At 35.7% G+C, this 27,091-nt stretch overlaps 1 protein-coding gene across 2 annotated transcripts in view; it reads left to right on the forward strand.

Annotated features, from left to right (window-relative positions):
• Positions 1-11,113: 11,113 nt before the first annotated feature.
• Positions 11,114-27,091, forward strand: part of LOC101088329 (transmembrane protease serine 11E) — a 43,010-nt gene continuing 27,032 nt past the window's right edge. Inside the window, exons 1-2 of one of the 2 annotated variants that reach the window (XM_019829425.2) lie at positions 11,114-11,250; positions 26,379-26,503. In XM_019829425.2, the coding sequence (XP_019684984.1) occupies positions 11,243-11,250; positions 26,379-26,503 (133 nt within the window). In that variant the 5' untranslated portion in view covers positions 11,114-11,242. The remainder of the gene's footprint in view (positions 11,251-26,378; positions 26,504-27,091) is intronic. The other variant, XM_019829426.2, reaches the window with a different exon arrangement.

The raw sequence follows: 27,091 nt of genomic DNA on the forward strand, positions 1-27,091 counted from the left end.
ATTATTTCCTTAAAAGAGACTGCAATAACAGTTAGCCTTTCCATTCATTATGAACAAGATAATTTTGTAACTCCCAGAGGCATTGTGCCAAACACAACTTGCTAGAACTTATTCAGGCATCGCTAGGTTCTGCAGTCCAATTTTGATTAATTTAGCACCACTTAACCTCCTTTAACCTGGACACTTCTGGTATTAGAAATGTCAGGGGCTCCTGAGTGGCTCAGTGGTTGGGTGTCTGACTTTGGCTCAGGTCATGATCTCACGGCTCATGGGTTTGTGCTGACAGCTCAGGGCCTGGTGCCTGCTTTGAATTTTGTGTCTCCCTCTCTGCACCTCCCCCACTTGCATTCTATCTCTCTTTCTCAAAAATAAATAAAAATTAAAAAAAGTCTTTTATATTATCATACACTAAATAATTAATATTGTTAAATATTCAGTCCTATCTCTTTTTTTAGAATGAGGCATTACATAAAAATACAAGTAGGTAAGTTTAAAAAAGAAACCAACTAAGACATTGTATCTTTGACTGGATGTTGAGTAGTGATTGCCTTCCCACAGATAATTTAGATAATTTACATATATTCTTTTTCTGGTTAGCCTTATAGATTCAAAAGGGGCAGTCTTTCAGGTCTTGAGTTTAATTACTTATCAAAAATACTTTAATGCTGGAAAACCACCAATCTAGAAGTTAAAAATGCACTATTAAAGTATGGTAGCTAACAACCCAGCCTATAACCTAGAACTAGACATATTAGGCTCAAATCCCAGCTTGGACACTTACCAGTGTGTCACATAGGTTGAGTTATTTAAGTCCTGGCAAAACAAAAATGAAAAAGGGGCACCTGGAGACTCAGTCGGTTAAGCGTCCCACTCTTGATTTAGGCTCAGGTCATGATCTCACCATTAGTGAGATCAAGTCCCTCATCAGGTTCTGCACTCGCAGCACGAAGGCTGCTTAGGATTCTGTCCATGTCTCTTTCCTTCTCTCTCTCAAAATGAATAAATAAAAATATAAAAAACAAAATCAAAACCAAAACGAAAAAACAACCAAATAAACAATAAACAAGTGGGGATACCCAAACTAAAAACTTCTGCCCAGCAAAAGAAATCATCACTAGCGTCAAAAAGCAGCTTATGAAATAGGAGAAAATATTTGCAAACCACTTATCTGATATAGGGTTAATCTTCAAAATATATAAAGAACTCCTACAACTCCAGCAAAAACACTAATAACCTGATTTTTAAAATGGGCTAAGAATTTAAATAGACATTTCTCCGAAGAAGATATACAAATGCTCCCCCCCCCCCAAAAAAAAACATCCTATATCAATATCAGGGAAATGCAAATCAAAACCAAAATGAGATATCACCTCAAGCCTGTCAGGATGGTTATTATTAAAAACAAAACAAAACAAAACAAAACAAACAAACCAACAAAAAATATTGGTGAGAATGTGAAAAAAGGAAACTCTTGCACGCTGTTGGTGGGAATGCAAAATGGTGTAGCTACTATGGAAAATAGTATGGAGTTTCCTCAAAAAATTAAAAATAGAACTACCACATGATCCAGCAATCACATTTCTGGGTATTTATCCCCAAGAATTAAAATTAGGAGTTTGAAGTGATATTAGTACTCCTATTTCATTACAGCATTATTCACAATAGCTAAGACATGGAAACGAATTAAATGTCCACGAACAGATGACTGGGCAAAGAAAATGTGGTATATAAAAACAGCATTTTTCACAGAACTAGAACAAATAATTCTAAAATTTCTATAGAACTACAAAATACCCCAAATAGCCAAAACATTTTTGAGAAAGAGGAACAAAGCCGGAGGTTTAAATTCCAGATTTCAAAATACACTGCAAAGCTATACTAATCAAAAAAAAAAAAAAAAAAAAAAAAAAAAAAAAAGATGGTAGTGGCACAGAAACAGACACACAGGTCAATGAAACAGAATAGAGAGCTCATAAATAAAACCACATATATATGGTCAATTAATCTCTGACAAAGACATAAAAATATACAATGAGGAAAAGACAGTCTCTTCAACAAATGAATGGCATTGGGAAAACTAGACAGCTACATGCAAAAGAATGAATCTAGACCAATTTCCTACACTACACACAAAAATAAACTCTAATTGGGTTAAAGAGCTAAATGTGAGATCTAAAACCATAAAAATCCTAGAAGAGAACACAGGCAGTAATTTCTCTGACATGGGCAGTAGCAACTGTTTTCTAGATATGTCTCCCAAGGAAGGGAAACAAAAGCAAAATTCAACTATTGAGATTACATCTATATAAGAAGATTTTGCACAGTAAAGGAAACCATCAACAAAACAAAAAGGCAATCTACTGAATGGGAGAAGATATTTGCAAATGATATATCTGAGAAAGGGTTTGTATCCAAAATATATAAAGAACTTACACATCTCAACACCAATAATAATAATAATAATAATAATAATAATTTAAGTAAAAAATGGGTGAGGACCTGAACAGATAGTTCTCCAAAGAAGACATACAGATGGCCAACAGACACATGAAAAGATGCTCAACATCACTGGTCATTAGAGAAATACAAATCAAAACCAAATGAGACATCACCTTATACCTGTCAGAATGGCTAGAATGAAAAACATAAGAAATAACAAGTGTTTGCAAATATGTAGAGAAAAAGGAACTCTTGTGCATTGTTGGTACGAAGGTAAATTGGTGCAGCCACTGTGGAAAATAGTATAAAGATGCCTTCAAAAATTAAAAATAGAAATAGTATATCATCTAATAATTCTACTATTGGGTATTTACCAAAAGAAAATGAAACACCAGTTTGAAAAGATATGTGCATGCTATGTTTATTGTGGAATTATTTACAATAGTTAAGATATGGGAGCAATGTAAGTGTTTATCTATAGATAAATGGATAAGAAAGATTGGTACACACACTCACACATGAATACTATGCAGCCATAAAAAAAGAATGAGATCTTGCCATTTATGACAATGTGGATGGACCTAGAGGGCATTATGCTGAGTGAAAGAAGTCAGAGTGAGAAAGACAAATACCATATGATTCCATTCATATGGAGAATCTAAAAAACAAAACAAATGAATAAGCAAACAAAAAGCAGAATCAGACCTATAAATACAGAGAACAAACTCATGGTTGCCAGAGGAAAAGGGGTTGGGAGGATGGGAAAAATCAATGAAGGGCAGTAGGAGATGCAGGCTTCCAGTTATGGAATGAATAAGTCATAGGAATAAAAGGTACACATTGAGAATATAGTCAATGATGTTGTAATAGTGTTGCATGGTGACAGATGGTAGCTACATTTGTGGTGAGCATAGAATAATACACAGAGTTGCTGAATCACCAGGTTGTACCTTGGAAACTAATGTAATGTTATATGTCAACCATACTCAAAATTTTTTTACACATTAAAAACTAAAAAAATTAAAGAGGTTATACTAATACCATCCCTTTTGCTGAGATGAAATAAGTTATTCATATTTTTAAAGGTTATGGTGTAATATGTTTCCTGATGAATGTGTTTTAAATTTAGCTTAAAAAAGAGAAACTATAGTATATCAACATATTGAAATGCGATTTAGCCTTAAAAAAGGAGGGAAATCTGAAATATGTGACAACACGGATGGACCCTGAGAACATTATGCTAAGTGAAATAAGCAGTCACAGGAGGATAAATATTACATGATTCCAACATGATTCCAATTATATGAGGTATCTAAAATAGCCAAATCCGTAGAATCAAAGAGAATGGTGGCTTCCAGGGACTGAGGGGAGAAACAGGGAGTTACTAATCAATGGGCATAAAGTTTCAGTTACACACAAGTTGAATAACCTAGAGATCTGCTCTGCGATATTGTACCTATAGTCAACAATAATGTATATTCAACATTTTGTTCAAAGAGTAAGTTTCACATTAACTGTTCTTACCACAATAAAGATTTTTAAAAATTACATAAATCTTTGTACCATAGTTCCCTTCTCTGCAAGATGGACATAAAAATGATGCCTGCTTTACAGGCTTGTTGTGAAGATTGAAATATACATGAAGTGTCTTGAAGAGGATATGACACAGGTAAACATTTCATAAATGTTACCTATTATTATTTTTTACTTGAAGATAAAAACCTGCTACCTCATTATACCAATAGTCTCCTATTGGGACACAAAGAGATTGGGTACAAAGAAATGCTCAGTAAATAATTCAATCAATGAGTATTTTTGAATGCCATGTTTCAGGTGCTGTCTAGGTCATAGGATAGAGCCAAGGAAAACAATATAAAGATCTTAGTCTTAAGGGTTTTCATCCTAATGGAAGAAACTGTAAATGATTTTAACTATTAATAAATATTTTGAAGAAAAAGATGGCAGGCTAACAGGATGGAGACAGATGGGAGATATTAGTGGCACAGACTGTTTTAAATAGAATTGTCAGGACTCCCTGCAGGACATAATATTTGAGCATAGACAAGAGTGAAGTGATAGTGTAAGTTCTGGGAAAATCAATGAGAATTCTAGGAAGTGAGAACAGCCAGTGTAAAGACAATGAGGCAGAACTAAATTCCGGGGTCAAGAGCAAACAGAAGGAGTGACATGTAGCAGTTGGAGATAAGGTGGGAGTAGCCAAATAATTTTGGATTAATAGTAGATACCTTCAATGGATCAATAGAAATGATGGAACTGATTTAAAAAATACTCCAAGAAATATAAAATATTATGGAAATTAGGGACTGCAATAAGATATTTTTTTTTAATTTTTTAATGTTTATTTATTTTTGAGAGACAGAGAGACAGAGCATGAGTGGGGGAAGAGCTGAGAAATAGGGAGACACAGAATCTGAAGCAGGCTCCAGACTCTGAGCTGTCAGCACAAAGCCCAACATAGGGCTTGAACCCATGAACCATGAGATCATGACCTGAGCTGAACTGGACACTTTAAGCAACTAAGCCACCCAGGTGTCCCTACCATTAGATAAGTTTGTAAGAAAGACTTTAGGATATTGAATAGAAGGAGTTTTTCTCTTGTTCATAACTGAAAAGAAGAACTAAGTCCCACCCTTCCTATGAGAAACTGCAAAGAGATACCAAAAATTGGGGCCAGACCCCATCCCTCACCAAGAGTAGACACACTGTGGGATGAAATAACTTGTTCTCCTAACAGTACCCAGCACTCAACTCTCAACATGTATAAAGAGGAAACTAGGGAAAAGAGTGGTGAAAGTCAACAAACTCTTGGACACCACAGTATTCATAGGAAAAGGTTATTCCTCTTTCTCTTCCTGAAGCTCAATGATAAAAGCACATTGGGAGAATCACATGTAAAGATCACATGTGTGTCCACATGTGTGCAAGTGGGGAGATTGGCTTCTCTTTCCTCGGCTGGATGGATGATAAGCTATTGAACACACAAGTCTTCCTGGAGCTTCTATGGCAGAGTCGTGTGGTGAGAGTCTTCTTGGAGAATTTAAGAACTTGCCACTGAAGTTGGGGAGCCACTTGTGAACCAAACATAGCTGCTCACTTCTAGTCTTCAGATTTGAATAAGAGTTCACTGGAGTAGCTCACACTAACAGGGTAGGAAAGCACTGTGGTCCAGAATTTGTTCCTGACAGGGAATAAATAGCCTCCTCTACCTAAGGCTGTTATTCTGTGGTTTTTGAAGGTTCAAAAGGTGGTTATCAATGGTTACCATAGCTATATGCAGAGCAGCATGAAGGAAAGGAAAAGGGCAGGATAGCTTCTAAGTGAAGGGAAACTCTAGCTAGAGAAGGAATTAGGGGTAGAACTGGTGTCAGAGCCCAGAATGGACATGACCGATTCTCTCTGAGGGATTCCTCAATAGCTGAGAGAGCTAGAGAAAAGCTGAAAATCATCCAAAGAAAAACAAGCACATCACCAGCACAGAGCTCTCAATTGTAGAATCTAATAGCCATAGACAAACTGGACTGAACCAGAGAAAGACCTGGGACACTGTCCCCCACCAACAGGCCTGATTATGTAAGATTTCTTACCTCTATCTCCCCCTCTGACCCCAAAACTAGAGGAACTAAGTAGTGAGGAGAGAGGAGCCAGATCTTCCAACTTCTCTACACCAAGCAGCCAGCGTCACTGTTTAAGCTTATGTTGAGGGGAAAAAGAAGGCAAACTTATTTATATTAGATTCACAGTTGAAATTTTATACTAGACAAAAATTCTAGCAACTGAAATTAGTAGAAAATGATCACATGTGCCAAGATTTTATGAAGACTTATGAAAAGGAGATTCAATCCATCATGGTTGGAAGCTTTCACTAGAATAAAAATAAAATGATTTAGCGTTTGTGCTCCTGTTAAGACGTAACCAAGCAATAAAACATAATAATACAAAGCACGCAGGATCTACTAAGGAGGCAAATGTACTAATCTAAAATCATAATCTTGTGGAATTTTTAAAACACTGAAATGTAAATTTTCATCCAGCTCCTCAGTTTTGATAAAGCATTGATTCTGTCAACTGTCTTTTTGGTTTAACAAAGTAAATGTGAACTTCCCTCAATCAGCGACAGTAAGATGGAGCCCTGAGACAGGCTCTGCACTGATAGCTTGGAGCCTGTTTGGGATTCTCCCTCTGCTTCTCTCTCTCCCCCTCCCCTGCTCACGTGCTCTTTCTTTCTCTCAAAGTGAATAAATAAACTAAAAAAAAAAAAAGATCAAAAGTCTTCCAAGAGAAATTATATTTCAGAAATTCATCTAAGGAACATGGGTACCTCTAATCTAGGGACTTTGAGTTCTACCCTTGGGTCAAGCTAGACCAGTGGAAGTATACCCTCATTTATGAGTATACCCTCATAAATATATTTCCTATACAAATCTGTCACCAACCTTAACTTCAAAGTTATGTTCTCAGTCTTCTTTGAATTTATTATTAAAAACAGCTATAAAAAATTCTCTTCTATTTTTTGGTAAAAATATTGCTGGTATTATTCAATGCATTGCTCAGTATAGCCCCTCTCTGGGAAATGTCTTCATCAACTTAGTGGCAGAAAAAAATCTCTCTGGATGTGCTTTTTTTCTTCCAAAGATGAGAATTGTAAAACTTTCTAAGTTTCCTTTGTTTTCCCTGTTGCCAGGACGTTCAGAGCCATTTTCATCTCTATCAGAGCAAGTATGTCAAACGATATATAGAACATACATGCATTTGTACTTTTTCCTTGAATTTTATCCCTATTTTATCAATTTATTGTATGTGTGGGGGAATGTCTACTTATAGAGATTCATATCCCAGAAAGGGTTTGCTTCATATCCCAGAAAGGGTTTGTTTAGAAGACTGAAAGCTGATCTCCTAACATGAAATCAATTAACCTTAAAAATGTTTTTCAAAGACTAATTGCAAAAAATTGTTTTAAAAGAAAATGGGTCCAAAAATCTTCATTCATTCACTAGTGTAACAACACTAACTAATCTGTATTGTATATTCTAACAAATTAAACAATGAAAAGATTGTTTTTGCTTGTTATTGTGTATTAATTATAAAAACTCATGTCTTATTTTTACTATAAGCATCATTAGGCATTGTAAAGCTTAGTAAAACCTCACATCAATACCCAGAAAAATTATTCCTGGCATCATGAAGATAGTTGTACCAGATGCAGAACATCTCATGGAGGAATTTATTTTTTCATTTTATAATACTTTTTATTTGAAAGAATTTGCCTTCTTTGTGTACACTGGAATGTTATATTCTCTATGTATTTTACAGGAATAAAAAACATGTCTCATTTTAAATATTATCGCAAAAATAATTTAAGGGAGAAAAAGTTTCTGTGAAACTAAACTTTAAAAAAATCCTCTGGGTAAGCACCTCTCAAACAAAAGACTGATAATAAAATAATCTAGATTAATAAGATTTCTTGCCTACCTAACTACATGACAGGTTTCTTGTCCTTCCCCTTCCTCAAACACCTCAAAAAACATGCAGAAACCAAGCTAGAGATAAGGATTCTTCCCTGATACAGGTAATGCAAAGGGAAGGACCAGAAATTTCTTTGGCAAACGATTCCATCTCTGGCCATTTGTGTGTGGCTGCTTTAATGCCAGGAACCCCACGAAGTGCAATACTGGGTTAAAAGCCAACCCTGGGCTAGCTGATGGAGTCTTCTCTGTTGAGAAAGTAGTGGATGAGACAGGCTGAGAAACAACCATCACATAGTGACACTGGATAGGAAAGTCTTAGACGCAAAAAAGGAAGGGTTTCACAGACAGGTACAGATAGGTTAATGAAAAATCACATTTTGGTTAAGAAAATAAGACAGAAAAAAGGAGAGTCGGTGATCCAGCAGCATTTTTACATGATCTCCTTACTGAGATAGAGTCCAAAGGTTAATTATATTGATGTTCTTTGTTTTCTCAGCTTGAACAAATTAAGGTGCATGAGTAGCTTCAAAACAATACATGATAGGAGGAAATGGAAACACAACTGACAATAGCTGTGTGTATTCTGATAACTCGCTCATTCACGGGTTTAACATTAGTCAATCTGTAATGCTAACCCAATAAATTGACCAATAAAAGGATTGCTTTAGCATTACAGAGACGTAACTTAGGTATAATTTTGAGGGCTACCATAAATTAATTATATTATTATGCATAAACATCCATATATTATCAGGCATAAAAGAACTTGACTCAAGCTAGGGGATATTTAAACAGTGATAAAAATCATCCATGACTAGCCATGCTGGCACTATACTTCTTCAGCATACTCATGCTTATGGCTATTAGATGCCTCATTGCTATGACATTGCTAAGTATAGGAAGGACTATGGAAAAGTTTGTTGGCTGGTAAAAATACCTGTGGTTCAAGTTATTATTTTACTAGTTATGCAATGTAACGTATCTCTTGTGGGTTCCCAAGAGACTCAAGTTGACAAATATATTTCATCTTGACTCTGCCTCCACCTGGCACAGAAGGACACAGGGAAGACAGACTGCTCTGATCTCAGTCATGAAAAGGAGGGTAACTCATTGAATACATCTTCTTTATGCCACAGTTTAGGGCAAAAGGATCACAAAATAAAATTTATGATTTTAGGAAAACAGCAATGGAGAAAATAAATATTTGAATAAAAGACAAACTTTTGCTCTAAAATCCTTTTTCCACCCTCTTAGATATCAATTAACTTAAAAATGATTGACTTTGCTTTTGTACCCTACCTCTAAGAATAACTGTTAAGGAAATGCTTAAATACATGAAAAGCTCTATTTGGTGGATAATTTAATCTAATGTTTTATTCCTCCCTCTTTCTCTGTCATTCTTCAAATGTCTACTGAAGTATAAGCAGTATCATGAAATTTGATGACACATACAAATACTCTCTGAGTAGACTGAATGAAGGTCATTAATACAGGAAGGGTATACTTAGAATTATCTTTTGGTTGATAACCACTCATCCTCTATTCACATATCCTTAATCTCTGGTTTTCTATAATTCTAGGATTTATCCATGGGTTTTTAAAAAATCATGAAGCCCTCTTATTTTTTGCATCTACATCTTTAGATGTACATAACCCTAAGTTTACATGACCATCAGACCTTATAAAGAATTTGAGTTGGAATCTGGATTTTAGTAAAGAAAAAAGTCATGAGATTCTGTTAAAATGAGTCTGACCTGGTCTTGGCCCAAAGTTATAATAGAGAGGAAACTTTTTTCTTTTGAAAGCAAGAGTATAGTCAATATTTTCACAAAATATGAAATAAAATAGAATATAGCATTATTAAGCCAGTATTAACATTTTATTCATGAGGATTTCACTTTTTAAAGGCTGTGTAATAGGACAACTTAATCTCATAACCTGGAAGTTTTTACCTCATTATTGTTGCCTCTTTATTTTTGGCTAAATTGTACTTTCAAGTGAGTAGACAAAAACCTGATACTATAACTTCAAGTAAATATACATGCTATTCTTCAGTGTTAAGTGATCTATTGGGCTGAATAAAAAGGGTAGATATGACGGTCTCTCTAGTCCCCAGAACAGTTTGCCCCAACATAGAGGTTTCTTGGGTTATTGCTAGAGAATGATTCCAGTTCTTGGTAGCCTTACTACGGATCCCAATTTCTGCATCTGTTTAGATAAGCCAGTGGCTAAATGGATGTTTGGTAATATTAAACAGTACCAATCTGCCTTCTGTATGGTGATTTTTAGGACTGGTCACACATACCCTCTTCCTCTTTCCTTTCTGTCCTCTTTCCATGCATATTTTTGAGATCCCATACATGTTAAGAACGGGGTACTGTCTGTTAAGAATTCAGCCCAGTGGGGTTGAGATATAAGAAAACAAAAAATTCTAGCTCAATACAGTAAGTGCTATGATACCATGAAAGTTCAGATGAGATACACCTAATGTCATTTATGGGGATTAGAGAAGGCAATTTAAAGATTATACCTGACACAAATACACAGATATTTGTATATACATGTATGAAAACACATTTTTTAAATACATCACTTCCTTTGTAGAAGTAAGACAGTAATGACTGTGTTGACTGATATGCCTTTCTCCAGTATAATGAAAGACATATACTATCTCAACTGGGGGTGAATATCTATAAACTACTTGGTTTTTCTAGAAGAATGATGCCACATAATTTTAAGGTATTAATACTTTTTTAATCTCTACTATATTTTCAACAGATGACTTACAGTCAATACCAAAGGAGAATTTTCATTATATGCATGGTAGAGTGGAAAGCATGTTAGACAAATTAAAAAATATAGCTGTTACTCCTGGGTTGGTGGGTCATAAACAATGTGATTTTGACCAAATCATTTAACTTAATTAAATGATTCTTCACTGAAAACATGAGGAGGCTGAGCAATATGATTTAAAATTTCTTCCTAGATTTAAACTTCTGAACTTTACAAAACTCCTGGTGCACGTTAACACTTTTAAGGTATTATGATCTTAAGGCAATAACTTTTAAGTTTCCACTCTTAGAAAGTGCTTATAAATTATTTATGTTCTCATGCTCCCTATAAAATTGACTTAGTCCTGCTCCCCATACAAACAGTCCCCACTACACTTGCCAAGACCCGTCAGACTGGTTCTATTTACATCATTAGTGACTTCTTTCTTCACCTCAATCCAGCCCATGAAATTGCTGATATAGTCTGGATGCACACACTTGATTGCAGACCTCAGTCTCCACAGGGCTCTTGCCTGCTGGTCAGCGATGTATCGGTGAGTTCCTTTTTTCTTTGTCTTAAATTAACTTGTAGTTCAAAATGGCATAAACCACACCACAGAATGTGTAGATCTCTAATTTATTATTTGTTTAAGAAAATATTTTTGATTTTAACATAAAATTATGTCAAGAAATACATTTCTCTTCTTTCTGCATTAGTGTTCCCTGGGATGTAAGGCTTCATCCCCAAATATTTTTGTATATATTTTCAGATGGATTCAATAAATGATAAATGTAGATGGGGTTTGACAGCTGTCTTTTAGTTAACTGGTTAGTTAGTTTCAAGAATAGAATGTGTTCTTAGCTTGGGCTTTGTGTTATTGAGAAAGTATTTTTATTTTCAAAGGTATACGTGAGAAAAAATAAATCTGAAATCATGCAGTTCAAAATTACATTCATTTCTAGAAGTAAATAATTTAAATTTCAAAATTATAGATGTTTTGAAAGGAAAAAAAATAATTTAAGGAGACAGTCTGATCAAATTATTAGAGTTGGATTTAAAAAATAAATCCAGTGATATACCTGGCCACAATCACTTCTCTAACAGATAAATCATAATTATTCTGAAGTTGTTTTCATTCAAAGTTAGAAACTAAACAGTAACAAAGTTTCTATGTACTAGTTTGGACTCTGAAAAATAATTTTATCTTCAGATTAAGATTTTATTTTCTCTAAGTGATATATTGGCATGTCATTTTTTTTTTTTTTATTCTACTTTGAGAAGGAAACAGTTCGGAAAAACTTCCGGTAGAATCTTAATAGGGGCAAACACTCAGTCTCTGTCATTGATAGAAAGCTCCACATACTTATGAAAAGTTTAATACTTTTCTATACACATTGATGAAGCAACTAAGAGCTACAGACATAAATGTAGTCAGACTTCAAGGCTCCCTACCTTTTGCAAGTATTTCCCTATAATCCATGATGATTCTTCTGTCCTACACTTTTTACTACATTATCTTTAAGAATATTACTGTAAAAAAGAGTGCTTTTATTTAAACATATAATCTCTATCAAACTTAAGGTACTAAATAGATTTCAGACTTTGTCTATGCTAGATATAAGTGAGTCTAGAAATTGTGTAGAGGAGCTATAACATGGGGGTATTGGAATGCATTTTACTGAGTAGAGTCTCTAATTTGAAGGAAAAGATGTACCTATTTTTTGGTCCTACTTCAGAGAGGAGCGAAGATATCTCTCAGGGAAAAACAAAATAAACAAACAAAAAACTCCTCCCTGATCTAAAACTGTAAAAAAAGGGGAGCATATCTATGTTTGTCAGCCTAGGAGATGTTAAGAGAATGGGCTAGAGTGGAAAGGGACTAAATTTACTATGCACATTTGCACCAACAGGAAGGCTTTGAAGAAAGAGGTGTAATTGAAATACGTTCTTTCTAAGGACATTGGTTCATAGCTGGGCAAACATATAAGAAACACTGGAGGGTTTTATCAAATGTCACATTCCTTCCTCGTTAGCCAAATTTTTGAGATCCCCCTCCCTCACTGCACCTGTTCTAAATGAGAACCACTATTTTAGAATTTAAAAGTAAAAAGGAATTTGGACTAGGTAAATATTATTTTTCATACGCTACCGTTTCCCCCAAATTCTTATTTTATACTATCCTTTGAGCACGAAGAGAATAACCCATGGATTTTATAAACACACACACACAGAGCAGAAGGTTAAAGAAAAATTTACTAGGAATAAGTGCATAGGGAAGAGATTGCGAAGAGAAGAATATATTTATTAAATATATTTATTTTTGATGGGATGTATGCTAACTGTAGTTATCTGCAACCACTGATAAGAATGAAAGATAAACAGACTGAATTTATAGGCAGTATCTACACAAATTTAGATGCACAAAGGCGAAATGAGTAATATTCAAATTAAAAAAATGGACTTTAGTTTTTACTCAGTAGGGTGAGAACTACCTCTCAGTCTGTGTGTGGCCCATGGACCCTTTCCATTAGATTCAATGGGGGCTTATTAAAAATAGAAAAGCCCAATTCTCATCCTAGAAATTCTCATCAATCTCTGGTTGAGGCATGGGAATCACATTTTTTAAAAGTTACACCAGGTAACTCTTATTCACTCTAAAGTTTGAGAAGTACTGATTACAGTGTAAAGCTATAAAAAAGAAAGGAACTTGTAAGGTGGAATGGAATTAAAGCACAAATGAAATAGGTCAGCTTTTAAGAGAGCTGTAGCCCTTTGTTTTATTTAAATTGGTATAATTATATCATAATGGGAGGTAATCTCTCCCTAGTCACTTTTCCCTCCAAGGGAGAAGAGTACTCATTTATGCAATGTAGTGATGATTAAGGAAGAGAGGATAATTTCAGAAGGTATGGGAAACTGAAGGGTGGATACAGACATGATTTAGGTAGTTTGTGTCCAACAGGGAGGGTCTTAATATGGATCAAAAATATGTTTGTTTAGAGGGAAACCTTAACGTAAAACCAATCAAGCATATCCCCCTCTCCCACCCTCTAACCCAAATCAATTCAGAGATAGTGATACTGAAAGGTCACCAAATTGAGGTTTAGGCCCAGAGTTGCTATGGGATCCTGAAGAAAGAGAACTATCTGTTGAGCACCTATTATGTATTGTACATTTTCTAAAATACTATCTTATTTCATTCTGGAAATACCTTGAGAAACACTTATTGAGTGGCACCTGGGTGGCTCAGTTTGCTGAGCGTCTGACTTTGGCTCAGATCATGATCTCCCAGTTCGTGGATTTGAACCCTGCGTGGGGCTATGTGCTGACAGCTCAGAGCCTGGAGCCTGCTTCGGATTCTGTGTCTCCTTCTCTGTCTCTATCCCTCCCCACTTGCACTCTGTCTCTGTCTCTGTCTCTCTCTCTCTGTCTCTCTCTCTCTCTCTGTCTCTCTCTCGAAAGAAAAACAAACAACAACAAAAAAACCCACACAACTTCCCCCTCTCCCCAACTTATTGTGATTGCTCCTTTAAGAGTTGAAATAAGTGTGGCTCAGATTGTCCAGGGTTAGTCAATATTGAATCAGATAAGAATCTGATCTTGGCCTTCTTGGCTCTAAAGTCTATGCTGTTACTGCCATAACACATTGTCTATCATGTGCGGGGAGCTAAAAGAAGTCTTTGGAAAGTTTGCATTCTAATAGAGAAAGGGAAACCATGCACACACACACATATACAGATCTGGAGAAAATGTGCATGTATGTGTAGGCATATATGGCTATACAATGTCCTAGGCAAAGAAACAGATCGTATACAGATTGATATGAAATAATGTGCACAAATGCTGAAGGAGGAAAGGTGGTGGCATGTATTTTACTTTCATTGGTACATTTTTAGAAACATTTTAAAGAATGCATGGACTGCCCTTATTTAATTTTCTTAAAACTATCTTTGTACTAAAACAAGATGAAAATGTGACCTAACTTTTCCACACTGTTTCAAAGGTGAGCAGTGACTGAGAGTATAATACCTCAATCACATCATCACTGTTTTCTAAAAAGGATTACAACATTTGCTATTGCATGGAAATCAAGTTCAATTCGAGCGGCATATCATGGAAAGAAGTCACCTGTCTGTTGTAACTATAACTGTCTCAATGGACCTTTGTTATTTTTTCATCGTTGTTGGCTTTCCTCCAAAAATATGCCATTGTTTCAATACAAAGAGGGAATAAATAGAAACATTCAAGAAAAAAAGCAACATCGTGTGCTTCAGTATCAGCATTGAGCTTTATAAGTATGCCTGATGGCTTTAGTAATCGAGAATGGGGTGAGTTGGGTAGCTGTGGAGCAGGTCTTCTAAGACAGAAGGTGGTGAAATGGGTGCTCTGGCTGCTTTCCATGGCTTTGTCAGCATTGGGATTTAGAGGAACTGCATGAGGAACTTCATAAAGCACACTCCTTTGGGCATATTCTCATCAAAGACGGTGGGTGAGAATTAGGAAGAATGCCCTCACAACTGCAAGCATAATTTAATACATTTGAAATGAGTGGATTAGAGAATAGGAAAGTATTAAGAGGTTGAGAAAAAAAAAAATGGGTTGCAGAGATATCAAGTTATGCCAGAATCTGCAAGCCTGAACTTCTCCCACTTACTTACATGGCCTGTGTGGTTGGGCAATTTGTGAGACTTTTAGAATAGTAGCTCTGAAATAATAGAACTAAACTAGGGAAATCAGAAGTACCATACATCATCACTAAATTCTCTCTTGCAATCTTTTGTCTGAAGATGTCAGGTGATGCCTCTTTTTTGAAGCTGCAAAAGGAGATACAGAAGAATTTAGCACTTTGTTTCAAGTGAACTTGTGAGTCAGCGAAGAACAAAATAATAATTGCTATCATTTGTTTTACGTGTCCTATGTGCCAACTACCGTTTTAAAATATCATGAGTATTTAATCTTTATAACAACCTATGATTATATTATTATACCCATTTTATAGGTGAAGAAATTGAGGCTCAGTTGGTAACATTATTTGCTCAGAGGTAACACATGGCAGAACTGGGAGTTAACCTAGGTCTATCTCACTCTAAACCTATGCTATTAACCACAATGTTGTACCATCCTCCCGTCTCCTGTATCTACCACAATGGTTCTACAGCAAGGATGATTTAACTGTCCCATTGTGTCAAAAGCTATAAAAGCTATAATCATAAGCAACAGTGTTACTAATCAATGGGTAGTCTTCTCAGTTTTCCTCCTGGTAGACAGGCAGCATTGCTATCTGTGTTCAAAAAGTAGGGGATTCAATGTTCAAAGATTAGGTAATTTGCATGTGGTTACAGGAATGGGTGAGTCAGTCAATAGTAGAGAGAGGATCTGTTTTTCCTGTTCACCTGTAAACTGAATCCAATATTGTCAAGTAGAAGAGTTAAATTAACACAGGTGTCTACATTATCTAGGAAATACTACTGTTATTATTATTATTTCCATTTGAATATGTACAGAAATATATGACCTTTTAAAAATTAGTTGTTCACTTTAAAAGCTTGTCAGGTTGCATTTAGCAAAATTCAGAGAGGGTACATATAGCAGGAAAAAATACATATAGATGATTCCACCATATATTTTCTTATTTGCTGCTTATCAACTACCCTGTAAGGTAGATAATTTTAATAGTACCATGAATTTACAGGTAGGGAAACCAAAGATTAGGAAGACCGAGACTTCCAAATCTCTGAGTAAGTGATTGGTAGAGCTGGAGTTTAATTCATCAGTTGAATTTCTTTTTACACATGAGGCCTAAGCAAACTCCTGATACATGGAGCAGAGTTGCTGTGGGTGAAGTGGCACTAAGGCTTGGGAGTCTTACTTGCTTTGTCCTCTTATCCCCTTAGGCATGCATGAGGCAACTTGAGGGATTTTTCAGCCCACTTTGAAAACAAATTAATTTCTCATTATTATGCTGGAAATAATGACAAGAGCCAACAGTTGTTGAACCCTTATTATGTGCCTGGTCTGATGGCAATTGCTCTATAGGTGTTATTTTGTTTAACCCTCAGAAGAACCCTATACTTAGGTCCTATCATTAGCCCCATTTATAGGTGGGGACATGTAGACTTAGAGAGAGTAATTTCAGAGCCACTTAGCTAGTGAGAGGCAGAGCCAGGACTAAATCGAAACTCATGGATGCCAATGAGTTTGATGCCAAAGCCCAGACACGGAAATGGAAGTCCTTTGTTTAAAGTCATAGAGCATAATCAAGAGTATCTTAAAATTAGCTGCTAGAGAATATTAACTAAAAGTATTTTATCATCTTTTCCGTATACAGAAACTATAAAAAAGTTAGTAATATATTTCTTGATGTTCTCTTTTCACAAAGATAATTACATAAAAGTGGCAATTTACCTTGATTGCAATTAATCTGTTTTGCATATTTTAATAGCATTGGATTTCTCTATGTAGGAGTGACAAGAAATTTAGGGTAACAGAGGTTTATATAAAAGGGAATTAATATAAACAAGTCTGGAGGCAAACAGGTAAACCTGTGAGGAGATTAACAAAGTAATCAGGAATTTAGGCTCCTGCTGTTGTGCTGTCCCAGTAGCAATGAATATACATCCTCTAAATCACGGTCCAATATGATTGCCTGAGCTCCAACTAGCACATATGCATTCTAGCTATGAAATGCACATCAGGATTCCACCCACTGGAATAAAGACTCATTAGTCAGAAGTTACTCACACGGTGACTTCTATGGACAAGGGACACTATTCTATTTTCCAGATGGCCACGTGCTTAACCAAATATCAAAAATTCTATTAATAAGAAGAAAATATTTGGGATATACATTTACAAGTATCTACTACAGACATGTTAAGTTTGAACGATGGTAAGTGTATCCTATTGTGATGAACAGCAGGCAGTAGACATATGGGTCTGAAGTTAGCAAAGTGATCCGAGCTGCAGTTATGGATTTGGTAGCCATCAGCATATAGATATGAATTAAAGCCGTGGGTGTTGGTAACTGAAAATATTTTATTCTTTTGGATAAAAAAAACACTGCCTTTATAATTTTATGGTATTGATTTGCACAGCAAGTTCTACCTTATTCTAACATGATTCTGAGCATATTTCATTATTATCATTAAAATGCCAATATATTAGGGTATTATTAATGTAATTATATAATGATCAATTTTATAAATTCTGTGTTCCATTCAAAAGTTAAGACCCAATACTTTCATATATTACAGGTCAACAACTGGGGCAGGGGATTCATTAATCAAGAAATCTCACATCTGGAAGAATAATATAAATATTAACAGAATCAGTAATTTTCCAATTGTCCTTCATTGACAAATTAATTCAGATATTATAAACAGGAGTTTCTAGACTACTGGAGGGATTCTTCGATTGTGGCTAACAGTGTTTGCCAGGAAAACAGCAACCTGGAAGACACCATAGAGTCTTAGCATGTGTTTCAATGGATACGTTCCAATTTTAAGGGCCATTACTGTTTTATGTAAAATGGAATGTCATGGGTCTAGGGATTTTTAAAGTGGCTTAGGAGGCAAGCAGTAAAGACATTTTATGACTTCCTCTTACAAAACTTGGATCACTTGCAGTCCCTTACTTGTAATCCCTTACTTTGTTCCAGTTATCTGGCATGTGGCAACCAGAGAAAATTATGTTAAAGCTACTTGTTTGATAAATGCTGAATTTTTATTACAAAAATATTAAGCATTTTTAAGTCATGTGAGACATGGAACACTAACTTTGCTGGAAATTAAAGAGCATTTAGATCAGTTAAAGTCCCCATTGTTTTTTTAACAAATGAAGAAAATGAGAGCACGTGCAACAATGGTGCAAGTTGGAGATTAAGGGATGCTGGAATTTGTGTGATGTTGCATATGCTCTCAGGTTTTTCAGCTGAGAAACTTCAGGCTCAGATGAAAGGACTTCATCCTTAAAATTTTTTTAACGTATTTTTTTGAGAGATGGAACACTAGCGGGGGAGGGGCAGAGAGCGGGAGACACAGAATCTGAAGCAGGCTCTAGGTTCTGAGTTGTCAGCACAGAGCCCCATACGGGGCTTGAACTCACGAATCACAAGATCACCACCTGAGCTAAAGTCAGAGGCTATCCTGACTGAGCACCCAAGCGCCCCAGAAAGGACTTAATCCTTAAGCAAGAACCCTCAGGACTAAGATGCAGGTCACTGGTTTTATAGTTCAGAGCTATTTCTACTATATCATGCCAACTCTCATAGGAGGCATCTAAGCAAAGTTATGAGAAAGATTTGGTAGGAAGATATCTAACGTTACAAAAAGTTTCTGAAAGTTTATATGTTAGCCTCAGAGCAGCCCCAAACTGAGGTTTCTCAACTATTTTTCTTCTAATAACACCTGCCGCCACATACTCACACGCTTCCTGTGAATTCCTATTTTCTTTTACACTTTTAAGGGCATACAATTCCCACGACTAGTTGCAGTGGCATCCCTTGTCGACATTTCTGTGGGAAACTGGCTTTTCAAGTTCCTTACTCAGATCATGCCAATTTAACATCTTGAAGTGGAAAGAGTTTGAGAAAAAGAAAGCAAATATACCTGCGGAATTAAAGATTAAGATAGCTCAATTTATAAGTCTATAAACCCATACCTAATTTCTTAATAATATCTTTAAGTTCTGTTTCACCACATCTACCTATGATTATATATTTCTAGAGGTCAAGCTAAGTGTCAACCTGAATTTCAGTTTGTAGTTTCCTGTGCTGCACCATATCTGTCTGGGAACTTAATAAATACCTTGATGATCACACAATGGAGATCAGAGACATTCCTTCCTGTTGAGTTGCCACTAATACTTGCCACTAATATAATATGTGTATTTAACAAAGTCTAATGATCACATGTGTGATTTTCACAACTTCCATTTAAATTAGGTGCCAGAAAAGATATTATTACTTGAGTTTATGGTTGGTTAAATATAGGAATGGTTAAGCTATGGGTTTTGGCTAAGTTAACAGTTAATGAGTGGTAGGGTTTTCCGTCAACAATGTTTATTCACAATATCTATTTAAAACTTCCTACTGTACTAAGTACTGTATTTATTACTGTACTAAGTAATACTATGTTTTTGTGCCTACAATTTCAATAATCTTTAGATATTTTACAATGTGAAATCCCATTATGGAGTCATTTCAGTAATAATCAAGGAAGTGCTGTCAGATATGTTAAAAATTGTTGTAGAGCTTGGTATGAATGATTTTATACTGCTCCCCTCCCTACCCCATCATATTGCTTTTACTAGGTAGTAATTGGTGTCACCTGCCAATTTTGAAGGAAACGCTAAGAGTGTTACAAAACTAATTTTTGTTTCAATGCTAGGAATATTGTGGAGAATAGAACTTATTACATTATATACATTGTTTTTTTTGTTTGTTTGTTTTTTTGGTGAGAAAAATGTGGCGTTGCTACTGAATAATTCATCAGTATTTATTTTATGGTTGCCATGAAGAATGTACCTGAACATGGTTGGCTTGTTTGCTCTGTTTGTTTATTTTTGTTTTTGAGTTGGTTGCTGGTAAGCTACAAATTTTGTGGCCGGACTTAAGGAAATGTCTAAATGGGAATTTACATAGTTTTAGTATTACTCCCATTTTATGTTTTCACTCATGTTTTGTCTTCTCCTTGCAGAGAATTTAAATTCTCTCTAAATTTAAAACTTTTAAAAAATGCTTATATTTGAGAGAGTGGAGGAGAAAGGGCAGAGAGAGAGGGGGACAGAAGATCTAAAGCAGGCTCTACACTGACATTAGAGAGCCTTACGTGGGGCTCAACCTCACAAACCGTGAGATCAAGACCTGAGCCAAAGTCAGACACTTAACTGACTGAGCCACCCAGGTGCCCTTCGCATCTCTAAATTTAATTTAATACCATATATACTATATTATATCTATATCTATATATCTATATCTATATCTATACCTAATGTCCTTTTAAGTTACCTTAAGCCAATCTAGAACAAGATGGAATATAAATAAAAACATTTATAATAAAAACAATGAGCTTCTCACCATTTATCTTAGCTGTAAGGAGAAAATGGAAAAGGTTTTCTGGTAATTAGACTACCACCTTGTTGTAATTGTAACTTCTCTATGTGAATTTTTCATAGTTATCATTCTTGAGAATGCACACATAATTCAGTCCAAAGGCCTGACTGATGTTATTAGACACTTTGTAAATTTATGTAACAGTTGACAGGACAGAAATATGTTATTTGCAATTTTATAAGAAGTAATTTGTATTTCTTTTAAAAAAAACAGCAATGAAAATATATGATCCATGCACACATATACAAATGTTAATTCCACCCTGTATATTTTTATAGTCTTGTTCTACAAAGTATAAGAAAGATTAAAGATCTCTCCAATGCCTACTGGTATGAGTTTTCCACAGGGGAGAAAGCACCTGAGGTATTTGTGTAGATAGAACAAGCAGGCACAACTCAATAAGCTAAAGAAATAAACAAGTGCCAAAAATGTAATAAAATTTGAATAAATAGTTATTACTTGATGTTTGAAATCCTAAGTGCTGACTTAGGGGATTAGCAATGTCATAAGGTACCAGGTTGTTACTTTATTGTGGTATCTTTCTTCATGCTTTTCTTTTGATATTGTAATATACAGACCTTTAATAGCCCCAGATAACATGTTTCCTGAAATTAATGTCCCTCATTTGCATTTATCACTTTCTGTACTATGATCACACTTTACAGTGGATAGATCAAATCACAGTTGGAAAATCATATGTTTTCAGCTGAAATAGAAATATTAACCACAAAGCTTGATCATTACATAAAGTGTTTTATGGAAATCAGGTTTTACTTAATAGTAATCATTCTTCACAACTTCTGACCTGTCTTTCCTTGTGTGTAATATGCCAAGTTCTTTTCCAAGGCTAAGGCAGACTAGAAGTGCTTTGAGAGAAATTAAAACCTACACTATGGTGTTGACAAACATTCAGTTTAATTTGGTTTAGTCAATTTTAATTCATTTCCCTCTGTGAATATATCTAAGTCAGAGAATATAGATATAAGTAAGGCTCAGTCCCTATCCTCAAGGAGTTCAGAATACATACTTCAACGTGATGCTCTGATGCTTGGGTGGGGGCAGGGGGATAGACCTAACTAAGGGGACTTTTTGAACTGGCTCTTAAATACACATGAGCTTTTATGATGCAAGCAGAGCTTAAACTCTGTTACTCCACCTAGGAGGCAGCAGAAACAAAGGCGAAGAGCCTGAAAGCTCATGGGGAAAAGGGGGAATGTCAGTTTGGGTTTCTAGTAGTCTCAACTGGCTATATCACTTCTAGAAAGATAGCTTACTGAAATGGAGAGTGATCCAAAGATTGGGAGGACAGAAAAGAAAACTTGTTAAGCTACAGGAAAAATTTTAATGAGAATTCCAGAATAAGGTCAGTGACAATGGGATTGCAGACAGACTACATTAAATTTGCCATGCAGATGAGACTGGAAAATGAAAAGATTATTATAGCTTCCCAACACAATTTGCATTGACTTGTAGGTTATTGCTTAAGTAAACCATCAGTAAACTATGGCCCAAGAGCCAAATCTGGCCCACCTCCTGTTTTTGTACAGTGCTTGAGCTAAGAATGATTTTTATACTTTTGTGGTTGAAAACAAATCAAAAGCCATGACAAATGAAAATTATATGAAATTCAAATTTCAGTGTACAGAAATAAAGTTTTATTGGAACACAGCCATGCTCATTTGTTTATGTATATTGTCCATGGCTGTTTTGGGCCTACAAGGGCAGAGCTGAGTAGTTGCAACAGAAAACGTGTGGCCCAGGAAGCCTAAAATAGTTTCTATCTGAACTTTGACAGAAGAGTTTGCTGACCTGTAGCTGAAGTAGTTGATGATAATGCTTTGGAACCATCAGCTTTACAGATACTGTGCACATGTTCATTCAAAACATCTCAGCTGGACTGGTCTGGTGAAACACGCAGACTAGGAATATCAGTGCTGGTTACCATTACAGAGAATAAGCAAAGAGTTTGAGATCCACTGTTAATCAGTCTATGATGGTGGTGTGATGTGCGGGCTTGTGCTAATAAACTTTCCTTTGAAGCACTGTGAGCCCTGACTTACTCTCCAGTGCTTGCCATGAGGTTATTTGCCTTAGTGTCTTTTTTTTTTTTTTTTTTTTTTTTTTTTGCCCTTGCCTTTTTGTTGTTATCTCTGCTTTTCTTTTTTAGTACAATTCTAAATTGACACATTAGGAAATGATCATGATAATACAACTCTGGGCATATTACTTATCTTTTGGCCATTTTAGGCTTCTAAAAATGTACCCATATTTTATTTGCTGTATTCACTTGCTATATTCATTATCTAATCACACATGTCCTCAAACCGAAAAGAAAAATCACAGAAAAAAGGAAATTTGATGCCACTGAAAGTATTAGAATTTATCTAGTCTGTCTGAAGGTGTGATTTTACATGAAAAGGTTCAGAAAAGTTTCAACAGGCCACAACAATCGGACAGGATTTCTGTACAAGAGGGGTTAATTACATTAAGTGTCTATTGATAGGCACTTTATTCCTCCATTTTACCTATTTTTTTTGAGCATACTTCAACCACATGTAATTAGGAATAATTTAATATTGGATCTCTTGCTGAGAGAGCAACAAAAAAAGTAATTAAGAAACAGGGTGAATCAGTTTGAAAAACAATGCCATATAGACTGGGAAGAGAAAAGATAATGTTTCAAATGACTAACATCTCAGCAATGTGGTCATTACCATTATTATTAATAATGAAAATAACGATACTAATAACAGTCCTTGCTGACTGTTTTCTACTTGTGAACCCAGAGTAATAAAAAAAAATTTACCATTTTAATCTCTATATAGCTCATCATGTTAGGTGGGGTCTGAAATTATTATCTCTGGTTTTGACCTGAAGAAAATAAGAGAGAGAATAAGAGAATCTATTGGTACAAGATTATACAATAAATAAATTGGTGGCAGGACTCAGAATCAGACTCTCTTAATTGTTTATTCAAAGTGTTTTTGGTAGATTCCCTTTTCTCTTGTCCCATGCTGTCCCTGTTGTTCCTTCAAATTACCAAAGACAGAGCATCACCAAAATTGTTGTGAATCGTGGGGGTTAGGACAGTACCTTGGGCACAATAGTGATGGGAAATCCATAAAAAGACAGGTATAATCTTCCTTGTTAATTTTTTTTTACCTTTTTAAAAATCTCTCTCTCTCTCTTTTGTTTAGTTCAAAAGCTATTATGTTTGTGGTTTTAAAAAAATGAATGCATCATAACACAAAAAGTAAATAAAATGAAAGTCTCTCATATTTCTGCTATTCCACTTCTTGCTATTAGTAATTTTGTGTCTCTTTCTCTACATTTTGCTATGCACACATGTAGTTTCATTATTTAAAAACAACTGGAACATAGAATGCATATATTTCTGCAACATTTTTTCATTAAAATATATCATTGACTATTTGAATTTTAATACTTCTCGATTTACCCCATCAATTTAACAGCTGCATTGTTTTACTTTGCTGTCTTGATTAAAAGTCATCATAGAGCAATTAGAATTTCTGCCATATTTCACAACTCTACATAGTGATAATATATTTTTGATAATTACAGCACATTTCCAACAATTACAAATTCATATTCTTCACCTGGCATGTTTTGACATTAGTTGAGAAGCCCTTCCCTCCCCACATTCCCCCCAAAGTTTTGCTTACGTCTGCTATATCCATCTCCTTTCTTCTGCAACAGGTGAATAGCAAGCATTCAGAGATGAAGGAGCAGGGATCAGTTTTTAGGTTTCTTAGGCACATTTGCACATAAAAAATAATAACCTCCTCGTGGAGCAGTCTTTTTATATTGCAGTAATTGCCATTCTAGGATCAGGTGTTTGGAATATCACTCAAGGGAGGACTGAAGATTGAAGAGACGGGGGAGAGGAAGGTGAAGTTTCCTTGGCTATAATCCCATAGGAAAATCACAGGAACAAGGGAGGAGACCAAACAGAGTCTCTGGAGTCTTTCCCTATATCTCTGTGTTTTCAGGAGGGGCAGAATCATATCTCAATGATGATAGTATTGACTTCTGTGACAGTGTTCCCACAGAATAAAACATTGAGACAGAGCCAGGGTATGATGAGGTATGATAGGGACCAAAATGATATCACTTCCTCGTCCTCCATAACTGGAAACAGAGTCCCCTTGATTCCTGTAAGCAAAAATTATTTATTGCAAAATGCTTTCCAGTTTGCAAGAAGTTTTCACATTCATGACCTCATGCAGGATTCTGCAATCAATCATGTGCTTTAGACAGAATGGCTATCCTGTCCCTTATCAATGAATGGGCAACTTAGTTCAGAGTTTAAATGATTTTTCCAAGTTTCATACCTACTAAGGAAAGAGGTGACTCAGAGTCCTCTTTATTTTGGTTGAACTTCCCGTGTTCCTCCAGGATAGCACCACACTTTCTCACCAGTCCTCATGTACCAGACAGTGCTCTGGAGACAAGCATACGTGCCAATGATTCTACCAGTATCTCAAGACATTTAAAATAACAGAATCCTTATTTAAAATAACAGCAACTCTGACTTATTATTTTATTTTCTCCAACTTTTGAGTTTGCTTAGCAACTATTATAGCACAAGGGAACAGCAACTGTGATAATTAAACAAAAACCTGGTTGACAAACATTTTTCAGTAACATGCTTTTGAAGAAAGAACAAATGGGAGAGGTTGAGGGAATCTTACACAGAAGGGATTTCCTGCAGTGTTACTGAAATTTGGAGTCAAACAGGTTCTTTGGAAGAGAGTTCTGGGTATCTTTTATGTGTATCTTCAAAGTTTGTTTGGAGACAAATTAGAAAAATGGAAGGAGAATAGAATTAGAAATTCTATCTGGAATAGTATAGATCAAGCTGTAATGCGTTTCATGGACCATTTAAGATTCTAGAGTGGTAGAAATAGGCTTTAAACATTTTTATAACCTCTACAGTGCCTAACTCAGTATTTTGAACCTAGCCAGCTCTGTAAATCATAACTAACACTTACACAGCACTTTCTACATGCCAGGCACTGTGGTAGACACTTTACATATAGTAATTCATATAATCCTTACAAAAATCCAATGAGGGGTGCCTGGGTGGCTCAGTCGGTTAAGCGTCCGACTTCAGCTCAGGTCACGATCTCGCGGCCCGTGAGTTTGAGCCCCGCGTCGGGCTCTGGGCTGATGGCTCAGAGCCTGGAGCCTGCTTCCGATTCTGTGTCTTCCTCTCTCTCTGTCCCTCCCCCATTCATGCTCTGTCTCTCTCTGTCTCAAAAATAAATAAAAGTTAAAAAAAAATTAAAAAATCCAGTGAGATACGTACTGTCATTATCATCTTCACGTTATGGATGAGGAAACAGGCACAGAGATGTCAAATTACTTGCCTAAGGTCAGGCAACCAGAGGCCGGGATTAGCTTCAGCAGCCTGGGACCAGGGCGTGCTCTAAACCAAAACAGTACTCTACCACCTGAGTGTCCTGAATTCCCCAGAAATGTCTGCTTTAACTAAGGAATACATGTGGCACATACTGTGATATAACCCATTTATTTGCTTTCTTTCTCAGGCGAGCTGTGGTGAGGGCCAGAAAGAGAACTTGTTTGGAGCCCTGGGCTATTGGCCTCATCACTTTTATATCCCTGATTGTCCTGGCAGTGTGCATTGGACTTACTGTTCATTATGTGAGATACAGTAAGTATGGGCTGCCCTGGCATCATGTGATTTACCCCCAAATATTTCCTCTTGTGCATTCCAGTTTTGATTTGCCTCAGGCCTATTCATTCATGCCCACAACTTATTTGCATAGCTGGTACAAAGAATTCTTTACCTACCTGTCTCTTACTTAATCCTCACAAGCCAAGAAGGATTCTTTCATCTATCTTTGATGTAGCAATGCTTCCTGCTGGGAATAGCATGCTAGTTTTAATATTCGTTAATAAGCGATAATCAAATATTAAATAGGAAGACCATAGGAGAGTTAGAGTCCACTGTGTTGAGTTGTTTGAAGACATAGGACAATCACCTTGATTTAAAATTATTCCAACTTATTGAAATCCTGAGAGCCCAATAAATTAATTACATAATCAAGGATCAGAGAGAAGTAGGCTCTATTCTTTACGAGTAAGATAGAAAAATGCTCATAATGATATATTGTTGAATAAGTGCCCATTTCTGTTATTTTAAATCTAATCTCGGAATATATTACATGTGATTAAAGAGGATAGGATATGCTGAGAAGGTTAATTATAAAGAGGTTCACTCTGGTAGTCAGGTGTCTCA

The sequence above is a fragment of the Felis catus genome, chromosome B1 (assembly GCF_018350175.1).
Source record: "Felis catus isolate Fca126 chromosome B1, F.catus_Fca126_mat1.0, whole genome shotgun sequence".
NCBI classification, from domain to species: domain Eukaryota; kingdom Metazoa; phylum Chordata; class Mammalia; order Carnivora; family Felidae; genus Felis; species Felis catus.